The following is a 13249-nucleotide window of genomic DNA, read 5'->3' on the forward strand; positions in this document are numbered from 1 at the left end:
TTTTAAAATTCAAATAAATGCTTGATTTGTGCTTTTCACATCTACATTTAAGACAAAGCAATGGTGCTCACTCCAAATATTTTATTTTTTAAATACAGAAAATATAGACAAATAGAAAAAACATCAGAAACACAACGAGGCCAGAGAGTGGAATAAAGTGATTTTGTCAAAGTGTCTGGGAAAGTGTGACAATGGCACAGTTGCTTAAAACCGGGCACTTGCAAGCTCGCTTGTACACCATTAAAATCTTCAGACATTAATTCGCCACATTTATTCACATCACAGAAACGACTTTTTCCCAACCGTGAAGATAACAGTTTTCAACAAAAAAAAATCTTATCTTATTCCTGATTCCAAAGTCAGGTAAATTATTCACCCCAAGACACATCTTTAATCTGTCAAGAAAACAAACAAAATCAGCTTTTTTTATATAAACTAAAACAATCATTGATACATTTTTATAAATGACTGGAGGAAATATCTTATGAAGAAAAGTGGCAATAGAAAAAACACCTGAGTGGTGACGGTTGAGTTACTCCTGTTGGTGAAGGTGGTTCACTCCTCTCACAGGAATAGTTTTACATTTTTAAAAGAGCCACACTCACCACATGTCTGTATACCAAATATTAAGCTATAGCCAACAAGTTTGTGTCTCACCTTAGCACAAGGACTGGGAGGAAAAACAAGCAAACAAACGAAACTTGAACATGGAATTGTGATTTTGTAGGAAAACATTTTCATCACACCACCTAAGAGCAGCACAGTGCGATAAACAGCTGTTTCTGCAGGTCGTGCACCACGGCGAGTTGTGGTGCTGCAGGGTGTAAAACACAAGTGTACGAAAGTGTATTGTGCCGGTTTTTATTGTCATTTTAATATTAATTACACATCAGTAAAGAAGCTCAGAGTTTCATAGATTATACAGAGGGATACAAGTCTGAAAAGATTAAAAAACTCCTTTACCAGGAGTCATGGCACTTATGAATCTTAACAGGCATAAAACTGACTTCAAGGGTTTATTGAATCTGATTATTATTAAGACAAATAAACCAACCAAATCTCTGAAATAGGGAAAACTGCAGCATTACAGGCAAATCCATGTTTACCCAAATTAAAATATTTCAACTTTGATGAGAAATTTGCTTTGCAATGTAAAAATCCCACGAGAATGGTCTCTGAGGTTCGTTCCTGACACCACAGACAATCAGAAATGCAGGACAAGCTTCACTGTTTGTAGGCGGCTGAAGCTGAACGGTTAAACTCTGTACAGATGTATTTTGAGGGAATGAGCAAAATCTTAGTTCTTTATTGTAAATTGTGAAAATATTAATGTAACTTGAGCCATCAGCTGCTGATCAAGACTTTTAGACGTGAAGATTCAGGTTTATTTAAACAAGTAATTCATGGCCTAGGTGGTTTTTAGAAAGCTGACCTTGAGTTCGAAGTCACTGGGATTCAAACTCGTCTGAGATTTTTAGCAGACAGACCTACAATATGAATTGAGTGTCATGTTCCCAAGATTCACCTGAGCTTGACTTTGAGACCAAGGTCACCAAACTTCTTCCCTAAAAGGGATTCAGAGTTTTCATTTCAGATTTTTAATAAATGCACCTATGCCATCAATTTGAAAATCAATTGGACTTCCATCTGGAGTCATCCTGTTACAAGATTTTCAGAAAACCTGACCTCTGACCTTGACGACGAGGTCGCCCGCAGTTGTTAGTAGACGCACTTATGGTATCAATTTCAAAATCCTACGTCACCTCGTTTTCAAGTTATCACACTATGACCTGTTATGTTTTTTTCCTATAACTCTCTAAAGGAGCCAGTTAAGCTCTTTTCCCCATTTTCCAGTCCTTTTGCCAAAATAAGCCAAGCTGATCCGCTTCTGGCTATAGCTACATATTTATTAAACAGACATGACAGGGGCATTGTTATTCTCAAGTAATGGCATAAATCAAATGAGGCATGTTTTTAATGTGGTCCGACAAAGGAACCGGCGACTGCTCCATTACCATAAAATTTACTGCTACGAATAACTGATTGGCTGTCACATAAAAATGAATTTTTCATATGCTACAGTACCCTGAATATGCAGCTTTGATAATAAAACTTCCTTTGGCAACAAACAATAATTCAAGAAGCACAAAGAACATTTTAAAGGCCATCAGCAGTTTACAAAACAACGTAGTCAGTATTTACAAAAAAAATCAAAGAAATCGATGTTTTCGTTACCTTCTCGGACATAAAAATTATACAATAAACTAACTATTACTGAAGCAACAACAAAAGCTCTGCTCCCAATTAAGCTAAAATGTTTTTTGAGTGAATTCAGTTCACATAGACATCAATGTTATGTACATTTTAAAACACAAGAACATTATTTTCTTCCTAGACTCCCAAAAGCCTCAAAACACTGTTTGCTTGAAAATAAAATGTTTCAACACTTTTAAAGTTGCATAAAAACGGTGACACCAATAAATTATAAAAATAGTGTACTACTGAAAAATCGTTTCATACATCAACACTGTGCATAACAATAGAAGAAGTCAGCTTTTGCCAGGTTTGCAGAGGGTATTGCTTCACAGTATGTGGACATCACTGATTGGTCTTGCCAGACAAAAGTTTACTTCTGAAGTGAAAGTCAAAATCGGGTCTACACAGTAAGAAAAACACTATACAAATGTAAGTAGAGCATCCCTTAAAATAAGGAATATATGTAACAAGACCAATGCCAGGAAGCTAAATGGAGAGCTACAACCACCACCGCCTGGCTTTCATATAATGAACATCACTAGTGACAACAACGCAGCAATAGCTAGTCTGGAAAGAGACTTTGAGTTAAAAATACTGAGAGCTGTGATGCCACCAAGAGGTTTTAGACTCATGGCATACTTGTTTGTTATGTCCAACCTGTTTTTGAGCCACCGTTTGGTGAATCAGAGTAACAAAAGAAATGTGGAACCGGGGTTTTCGGGAAGTAAAAAGCAGCAACGGCAGTGAGTGACCAAAAAATGCACGACAAAGAAGTGACGCAAAGAACAGTTTGGTGTTGAGCCAGTGTGTCCAGCGATGTTATCTGAGATCTTTGGTGGCTTTGGGGACTTTGAGAACTTTGTAAATGTCATTGGAAAAGACTGTGGTAAAGTGGGGTCGAGAGTTCCTGGAAATATGGGTGCAGAGGGGGGTTTTACCAACATTTTGGGGGTCCTCAATATCCCAGATCTCTGGCATGCTGCACCCAGGTCTGATGGAGAGGAAGAATGAGAAAGATAAACAAGAATTAAATAAGATAAAAGGCAATGTTAAAGGTTTCAGGGATACCATTTTGCTGACCCACATCCACCCATCTACATTAAAGGGACGGCTGTGGAGCGTGTGAGCAGCTTCAAGTTCCTGGGAGTCCACATCTCCGAGGATCTCATCTGGACGACCAACTGCTCCAAGCTGGACAAGAAGGCTCACCAGCGCCTCTTCTTCCTGAGGACTCGGAGGAAGAACCACCTGTCCTCAGACATCCTGGTGAACCTCTATCGCTGCACCATCGAGAGCATCCTGACCACCTGTATAACAGTCTGGTACGGGAACTGCTCTGCTTTGGGCCGGAAGGCATTGCAGAGGGTCGTGAAAAGTGCCCAGCGCATCACCGGAGCACCATAAATGACATCTACAGGAAGCGGTGTCTGAAAAGGGCTGGGAAAATCATCAAAGACTCCAGTCACTCAGCACATGGACTCTTCACCCTACTGCCCTCTGGGAGGTGCTACAGCCTCCGGACTAAGACCACCAGGTACCGGAACAGCTTCTTCCCCACAGCTGTCAGACTCCTGAACTCACATTAAACTCACGGACTGAACATACACACACCCACACACACCCACAACCACCTACACACACACACACACACAATGGACAAAAACAAACAAATGGACAACTGTACCCTCATACACACAATAATAACATGGACTGAACCAACACTCACAACCACTAGCACTTTATACAGCCTCTGTAGAAATTATCCACATATTTCACTTATCTTAACTGCACTACTGTATAATTCTGTATAAACAATCATTCTGTACAATACAATAATTATAGTTCTACAACTGTTTATAACTGTTTATAACTTGCATAGTTCATATTTCTGTATAGTTTCCATATTTATATCCTGTTCATAGCCTATACATACTTATAGTTATTGCATATTCATAACATACCTTCATACCGTGTACATTGTAACATACCTATAACAGACCCATTTCTGTAATATATCTATATTATTGCTAATATATATTTGAAATATATCTATATCATGGCTAAAGCACTTCTGGATGGATGCAAACTGCATTTCGTTGCCTTGTACTTGTGACATGTGCAATGACAAAGTTGAATTCGATTCCATTTTGTTTGTCTTTTTAATTAATCCCTTTTTGAAAATATTCTTCAAATTTTTATTGTGTTGTGTTAACAGTGGTCAAAACAGATTTAACAGTGGTCCCCAAACTCTTTTGCGCCACGGACCGGTTTAATGTCAGACAATATTTTTACGGACTGGCCTTTAAGGTATCGCGGATAAATACAACAAAATAAAATGATACAACCAACACAAAAACTGTGGCATTTTGTAAATATAATAATAAACACAAATTGACTGTTTAATCGTGCAACTTCATTAGCAGCGTGGACTGCTGCAGTAGGGGGGTCGACTTAAGCTTGTCTACTGTGCACACGACAGTGAAAGGAGCAGCGGTGCTGTTGCAGTACCTGGTTCGCCTGGTGCACCACGAATCCTCAAGGATGAAAAACTCTACTCCCAGCTTCATGAGGTTCCTCTTAACGGTTTCTCCAGACATGCGGCTGTACATGGAGTAGACCAGCTTGGTTCTCTCTCTGTGAGAATCAACAATGTTATAAAGTGTGATAAAGCAGTGGGATGAGAACAAAAAGGTAATAAAGGACCTGTATTTTTGATGTGGGGAAAAATTGACCCAACATTTTTGCTTCCAGAATTAAGTTAATGAAGTGAAAAGTAGCACAATCATCATTTGAAGAATGGTCATTTTAAATCTTTTATAGCTAATTTAATGCTAGATTGGAGATTGAAGAAGAGCTGTAGATTCCTCTGACCTCAGCCCAGCATCTTCGTAGTGAGGGTGGTTGACAATAGGCCGACCAGTGGAAAGCTTTACGCTGGCCATGGTGGGCATCGCTCCAGCAAACACAGCATCTGCAATCAAAGCAAAAACCAAATAAAAAGAAAACAAACCAAAAGCAGAGCATCAAACAGGAAAGTTTTCATTCATTAGATTATATACAGTACTTCATAATTTATAACAATAGAATATACCGTAATTGTCGGGCTATAAGCCGCTACTTTTTGCACAAGCTTTGAACCCTGCGGCTTTTAGTCAGGTGCGGCTTTTCTATGGATTGTCCGTGATTTTTGTGATATCGTAAGACGATTTGTTTTGTTTGTTCCGCTGTTGTACGGCACTACGTTGCCTGGCGGAAGGATCGGGGTTCAAGAGTGGTATGTTAGTCACATGTCCGTCCGCCAGGCAACGTAGTGCCGTACGAAGTAGCGCGAAAAACAAACTTCAAAGTAGCGCTACGCGTTCAGCGGGAGGCGTGGATGATGAGCAGCGATAAACTTGCGAAAAGCAAGTTATGCCCAACTCCACCGGTGGAATCTGACAGCGTGGAAAAGTGTGAAAACATCCACGATCACCACCGGATTTTGAAGGGCTGGACTGCTGCATGATGGAGAGGAGGACTCCGACACTGACAATGAGGATTTCTTTGGTTTTGAAAGTGACAACGAAGGAGAGAAGCGGAGAGTGGATGACGAAGCCATCCTGAGCCTGTTCGTTTCCGACACTGGAGAAGAGGACTTTGGTGGTTTTAGTGCGCAGGAAGAAGAGAAAGATGGTGGTGAATGACTGACTTTTCTTCTTGTTAAAGCCGTGTCACTGCACCTGAGCCTAAAAGGTAGTCCGAATCTATTTTTCTGGTGTGCTGTAGGTTACTGTTATGTACTACATGTGCAAATATGTACCCATAACTTGTTTTTCAAAATATTAATAAAAGGGGTGTGTCTCCAAACAGCCATCTCTTTCCTGACAATTCCCTTTGTGCATATTCTCTTACATATGATAAGTCAACATTGAAACACCTGCAGCTTTTAGTCAGGTGCGGCTAATGTATGTACAAAACAGGATTTTCCCCTGATTTTAGCTTGTGCGGCTAATATTCAGGTGCGCTTTGTAGTCCGGGAAATACGGTACTTTAAAATTTTATGCTGCAATCAGGGCGAGCTGCTTATTAATCTTAATACTTGTTTAATACTATTGTTTGCTCGGTAGCGATGAAATCAGGCAAGGTCACTCACTAGGACGGGTGTTTTCCTGGATCCAGTCCAGCAGCTCCTCCTGGGGCAGGTTGCTGAACTCTCCAATGATCGCCCACTGGGCCTGCAGATTGGTCATTCCCTGTATGGCCATGATGGCCAATACAGCAAAAACCACAGTGTGCTGCTTAAACTTCTCCCCAATCCAGCCAAAGAGCTGAAGGGACAGAACATACTCATTATATTTAAGTAAAGAGGAGACTTTGTAAGTAAAACAATATTGAAAGCAGTTTTTTTGTTTTGCTTTTGTGCATCACTGAGAGACAGACCTGTCTGGAGCAGATCAATGACGCCATGATGCACATGTGTGGCGTCAGGAAGAGCTTCAGGCGCATAATGAGGATGGCCAGGACAGCAAAAGCCACCAGCTGCAGACTGTGGTACACCATCTACAGAGAAACAGGTTCACACACAGATCGAATCAAAACGGACACACAGAAAATTAAACAAATCCACAATCATCTACCAGAAACTCTTCTGTAGCCGAGTGTTTCACAAAATCTGTTTGACTCATAAAACACAACTTGACTGACATTGCTATATAAATTCATATTTCATAGTATTTTTCATTGCTGCCTTAATGACTACTTATCACAAAGTGCTTTTCACACTGATTAAAGGGCAGAGTGTATATTTGAACATAGACCTGATATTTTCTTTACTGTCAGGTTCTGCTAAAATATTTGATCAAGTTGTCAAATGATTGAAATTGAAATATATTGTAAGTAATTTAAGAAGCAAAAATTGAGCCATTGTGGCTCAAGAGGGACAGCTGGTTGTCTAGCAACCGCAGTTGTGCTGCTGGACAAGATGCTGAACCCCAGACTGCCCAAACTCATTGAATCGCACCACATGAAAGAGTGCAAGTGGCTTTCAGTAAGAAGCACTTTGACTCCTTAGAGTGGAAAAATTCTATATGTAGATACCAGTTCAAAAAGCTCAATGTTTCATCTGTGGATACAAGCCTACAGTGTGTCCACCTTTGAGGTGTAACAAATATATAGATGGTCTGTTTTTAAATGTATTGCTCAGACAAAAAAATAAATAAATGAATCACTGTAATAAAACACAGAGTCCGTTACGTTTAGAGATATCAATCAGTTCACTTAGGAAGCAGAATCTATTGTGAACCCATTTTACATCCTGAGGCGCAAATCAAAGTAAAAACAGGAGCACTGGAGAGACAACAGCAAAGCCGCCACAGAAAGAGAACGGCTTTTCAGGTGGTAACTACAGGCCATTACTCTCTCTCAGTATCTGTTACTATCCTTCTTACAGTTGGGAGCATAAAAGAGAACCTGCAGCCCAATCAGGTTGCAAAGGTAGTGTGCTATGTCTGCCAACATAAGTCTCCAGAGTGTGGAGGAGATGGCCGTTACACGAGGAGAGCTAGTCAGGGCTTTGGAAGGGCATCAACCAAACAGTGGGACCGTATCAACTTTTTTGTGCTCTACATTATGACCTATATTAGGTTACGTGTGTGCATGTTTCTGACCAACGTTTGAAAAACAGACTTTATGAGGGTGGGGTGAGGTCGTGGGGTCTTTTTGTGAGATCTATGTTGATAAACCAGCATTTGCCTGATAAGACCAGAACTGGCAGGTATGCCAATGGCACAAATGACATTGGCATACCTGTCAAGGATGGCAAATGTTACGATGCCTGCAAAATCATCTTTGAACACAAAAATGTAACTATTAAAAAAAGTATTAACAAAACCACTATGTTTTATTTGAATTTAAATTCAGTATTTAGTCTATAATGGTGTGTCTTAATGCTCGCCTTCCTGTTGCTCTCTGTTTTAAATGACAATTAGCCAACTGAGAACTCTGGATTCAACGCCACAGATGGAAAAGTCACAGATGACAGCTGTGCTGTTTACGGACATAAAGTGCAGACGCATTTCAGTAATGTTAGTGTCGCTCATTTGATGTAGGATTGGATTAAGCAATCAAATTTATTTGATCTAAATTTGTGATGCACATACTGCAAACTAAAAAAACAAACAGTGGAAGTTGTCATTAACTACAATCAGAAACAGCACTGCGATCTGCTCCTTAGCTGTGATCTCTTCAGTACATTTTAACCTGTATTTTCCTGCGCAGTGAGAAAGTGTTCCTCTCTGAGCATTTATAGACCATCAGAGCCATTATATAGGCAAGCTTTAGAAACTGAACATCTGAACATTTTACTGCCCAGAGAGAGATATTACAGAAAATGACATGAAGCAGCTGGGAGAAAGCAGACAAAAGGCAGTAGAGTGGGATTTCATAGCAGAAGGGAAAAATGCCTTTGATTTCCTGGTAATGAGAAAAGGGATCAAAATCACTCTGGGGCATAGAAACTGAGCAGACTTCACTGCACGGGAGAATATAATCATATAAAACAGGTTTAGGAAAAGGGAACACGTGGAGGTGTGGTCAAGATAATTTTTATATCTGCATATATTTAACAAAAAAAATAAATGAAGTAAGTATTTGTCTCACCTCTCCTTTTGCAGCTATTTCAGACCTGCAACACAAAACAGAAATATGTGAAGCCAGCTGCCCACTCAAAACAAAAATCAAGCCATTATTTTACTTTTAAAGGTAAGACACTGCATTATTTTAGAGCATTTTATTTTCCCAGTTAAACACAGTTTCTGTTTGATCAACAGAATGCATCAAGTCCTTGAAATCACCCTAGAGAGGAAGCCTCACCCTGCAGCTTCGTCAGCGTCCTCAGTCTTGGCCAACGTCTTCCCCCCGTGCCTCAGGCACCGGACTATATCCTGGATGGTCTGAAAAAGACAAATACTTCGAAGGATATTTCTTCTCATGTTTAAATGCTCTGCATATCATGCTTTGTCAAACTGATTCATGTGTTCTTAGCTTAGCGTGGGCAGGGTATAATGAGATTAAATCATATAAATAGGACTTCCTCAAATATTTTTCCTCTGATGTTTCCCATCTACAAATGTTAGCGTGACCAGAATCGGGGGGAAATCTTTTCATCCTTCCCTTCCTTAAAGGCTTAAATATAAAAATGTATATCAGTTCCTGACAAGTCCAAATAAAACAACTGTAGTTTACTGAAACGGAAACAATAACACCTGAATTTAAAAAAGCTTCTTAGTCTACACAAGAATGGAAGGAAATCTACGTGAACTAACAAGAGCAGACAGCAGCTTTGTCTTTCAGCTGCTGTGAAGCAGAAGCTCACGGCTCAATAAGTGATTTGATCTTTATGTCTGACTGCCTGCTGTTCTGAAAGGTGAGATCGTAGCTTTCATGCTGCAGACACTTTCTGACAGTCATGCTGCATAATTTCTTCTTCACAGAAGAGTTTGAGATTTTTAAAAAAAACAAAAGATTTCTTATACACATGACTGTTTGGGCTTTCTTGCTTTTTCTGCCAACATTTCCTCACCTCAAGCTTAAAAATATAAAGTATCTAAGCTCATGAGCCAGTATGTGTGATCTTCTCTGGAGTTTTTTCAGTGAAGGAACCTTTTCTCTCATATGAACCATGGTGTGGTGACGATGTTCACTTGTACCTTTAGTGTCAGTCTGACACCATGATATTTATACAGCCATAAACTGCATATTAATGCTGCTTTCATAAGATTTCTGCAAAATCATCCAGCCTTCCAGACATTCAACAGCTGAATGTGAGAATGTGGACTTATGAAGTCAAATGCTAGCTGTTTGAGCAATTTCGATGGTTCAATATGCAGGAATGTACTGTAAACTGTAGCATAGGCGATACAAGAACAAAAAGAGCGGTGACTAAGACAGATCTTGCTAATTTTCATCCATTTTCCCACAGACCAAGAGAAACCCATAACTGTTCTGAGCAAGGCTTCCCAATACACCTCACCTGATACCGTCTGCTGCTTTGAAAACAAATGTTTATCCTTTTCATAGGGATGGTTTTATGCCTACAAGAGGACTTACCCTGCCAGCAATGAGAGCAACCACCAGCACATTGATGGGCAGCAGCAACGTTTTAAGGTAACGCACAGGAGTCTGAGGCAGAGAAGAAGACAATTCAATTCAGTTTTATTTTTATAGAGCCAAATCACAACAACAGCCGCCTCAAGACCCTTTATATTGTTAGGTATATCCTACAATAATACTTTCAGAGACAGAGGACAACTATCACATCTGAGCATTGTAGTATATCTAAGCTGAAATAATTTCAAGGAGGAGGCCGGCAAGTGAGAGACTAATGCACAGCAAATTACTACTAAAATACAAACATGGTTATAAAAATAAATAACAGTTTGGGAAATTCTTAATTGAGCACTGCAATAATTAACTGCAAATGCTTAAAGGCCAAAATATTATGAATCATGATATGTTGCAATTCTATATATAATAAACAGATTACAATAAAACTGCAAAGTGCTAATTAAATAAAATGAATCTTAAAGCATTAAGAAAGTATATGACTGCACTGATTACAGCTGCTTCACTGCATTTTGCTTGAGCCAGCCTGTTCCAAAAGCATGCACCGTTTCCTCTGCAGTGCTGAGAAACCACACACAAAACCAGGCGACTGTCTAGCCCATAACTCAGCCCAAAATGAGCTGCCAGGTTTTGCTGTCAGATTTTGTTTCTTGTCAAATTCAGAGCACAGTTCTGGTTTCTTCCACACTCAGCCCTGCTGTAAGACAATCCAGCAGCTCTGATACAAAGGAGCAGGCCTTTAACAGCATTTCTGACATCTTCACAGCACTGACATTTTAAAAAGTGAGACCTGGCAAGATTTTCCTCAAAAAACTGCCTGAGACTAGGATTTTATCAGGGAAGGCTTCAGCTCAGAATCACAGTGATCACTCGTCATCCTTTAGTGGCAGGGAGACAAATTTTTAGCTCTGACAAAGGAACAGAATTTACCTCCAACTCCATGAAGTCAAATTCAGCAGCACATGTATACATCAGAGTGTGAAAGTCCTTGTAGCTCGTGAACTTAGACTTGATTAATCCACTGATGTGAGCCTAGAAAACATACATTTTTGAATAAAACTTTAATCCACCCTGTGAAAAAATTATTCTTAAATTTTGCATATTTAATTCCGTTCTTAATAATTCAATTTGACATTTTCTGATAGTGAATATCAAACATGGCTCAAGTGCTCCATATGGCTAGTCCATTTACATTTATATTAACTGAGCTACTATATCAGCCCACTTATTAGGTCATTTTTGGTTCATCTACTTAATATCTACACAATGACCTAAAAATGTTCATTTCCATTATTAATGTTGAGTCAAGAAAAAGGGTTTGATTTTACAGACGGGGAGTTAGAGTTACTTACATCATCAGAGGCACCCAAGACTGTGGATAGCAGGAATTTAAGCAGAACTGTTGAGCCGACCCAAGCCAGGCCCTGCATGACCTGTACAGAAAAAAAAACCCCACATCGACATTGGTGGATTGACATGTTCAAATACATACATAAGATTCAGACAGGCGATGTATGGTGGTGAAGAACAAAGCAGTCAAACCATGAGGCTGACTGGACAACTACATAAACAAAAGCATGCTTACTCTTTGAGATGTTAGCTTCAAATATTTTAGCACAGCAGGGATACCCGACTGTCTGAGAACACTCTATTCTGTTAGATCAACATTATGTGATCTCTCTCTCTCTCTACACACTTGTTTTTGGGATATTCATGCAACCATTTTCTCGTTTTATTTTTTCTTCTCAAAAGTGTGTGAATGTTGTAAGAATGACACAATTACTGTAAAGTGGAAACATGTAGTTGTGCAGTAAAGCATAGATAATAAAACTCTTTAGTACCCAGATGACAATGCCTTGTCTGAAGACTTGAGCAAATCGCTCCCTCATTGCAATGATTACCTAAAAAATAAAACAACAAATCTTAAGTGAAAAGCAAGTGGAATAACTCCACTCACTCCAAAGGAAAAAAATTCAATGCAGTTACTGTTACACATGTGTTACAACTGTGTACTCTTACAAATATGCTGAAATTTAAATCCACCTGCATCACTGATCGGAGTAAACAGGACTGACTTGAATCAATCAATGATTAAACATTCGTAATACAGGAGCCTCCAACTCACCCAGATTGACACTAGTGAAGAGGCGTAGAAGGATGTAAGGAGCATGGAGTTACCAAACATCAGGACAAAGCAGACGCCGAGTGTGATCTGCATAAAGAGGACAAAGAGAAAGCATCATTCCTCACATGAACGTGGTATTCAAACCACTGAGGGCCGTTTAGTGCAGCCCCGTCCTATTTGGTGCAGCATGATGTGCATGACCCGTGTGTGCAATTAAACAATGCTGAACATCCGAGCTTGGCAGGTAGTGCTGAAGTTTAGCCAGTATTTCTAATGCTGCCATAAAAACACTTAGTCCCATGTTTACTGCCAACAGCAAAAAACGTTTCTGTAGCAGGAAGATCGTCAGGGATACAGCGTATTAATAGTCTGCATGCCACTGTTGATGTTGGCGTTTGTATGTTTTTTTTTTTAAAAACCAACACTTTTATTATGTAAACATGCATTAATGTATTAAAACATAAATATACTGCCACAACTAAAATACAATCCTATTCAATGACCTGTTTATAATGTTGACAGTGATGACAAACCAGCGGCTTCAGCAGCTGCTGTAATTATTATGAAAAAATGTTGTAGATACTTATTAGAAAAATTATACCGATTATGAAGCCGCTGCAATGCTTTACAGATTGTAAAAAGACTTTGGCATTTTATATATAAAAAGGTTTATTTTTCTGCTTCTGTGGCTTCTGTGATGAGTCTAAACTCAGAGTATTGGAAACGTAAACGGTACTGCCAGATGAACCTCGGTGGTGACAGTCAAAA

At 39.4% G+C, this 13249-nt stretch overlaps 1 protein-coding gene across 3 annotated transcripts in view; it reads right to left on the reverse strand.

The window, feature by feature from the left end:
• The window catches only part of dpy19l1l (dpy-19-like 1, like (H. sapiens)), a 46893-nt gene that overhangs the window by 18186 nt on the left and 15458 nt on the right, over positions 1-13249 (reverse strand). For 2 of the 3 annotated variants that reach the window (XM_085472146.1, XM_085472148.1), the window contains 12 exons: positions 12482-12568; positions 12198-12257; positions 11709-11789; positions 11287-11388; positions 10342-10413; positions 9106-9185; positions 8893-8917; positions 6676-6795; positions 6389-6563; positions 5128-5227; positions 4765-4890; positions 62-3247 (listed from right to left, as the gene is read on the reverse strand). In XM_085472146.1, coding sequence (XP_085328272.1) covers positions 3076-3247; positions 4765-4890; positions 5128-5227; positions 6389-6563; positions 6676-6795; positions 8893-8917; positions 9106-9185; positions 10342-10413; positions 11287-11388; positions 11709-11789; positions 12198-12257; positions 12482-12568 — 1200 coding nt within the window. In that variant the 3' untranslated portion in view covers positions 62-3075. Of the gene's footprint in view, positions 1-61; positions 3248-4764; positions 4891-5127; positions 5228-6388; positions 6564-6675; positions 6796-8892; positions 8918-9105; positions 9186-10341; positions 10414-11286; positions 11389-11708; positions 11790-12197; positions 12258-12481; positions 12569-13249 lie in introns of those variants that run through there. The other variant, XM_085472147.1, reaches the window with a different exon arrangement.

This window comes from Copadichromis virginalis, linkage group LG11 (genome assembly GCF_057382275.1).
Source record: "Copadichromis virginalis isolate Kocher_CV1m ecotype Utaka linkage group LG11, C_Virginalis_male_GT1.1, whole genome shotgun sequence".
NCBI classification, from domain to species: Eukaryota; Metazoa; Chordata; class Actinopteri; order Cichliformes; family Cichlidae; genus Copadichromis; species Copadichromis virginalis.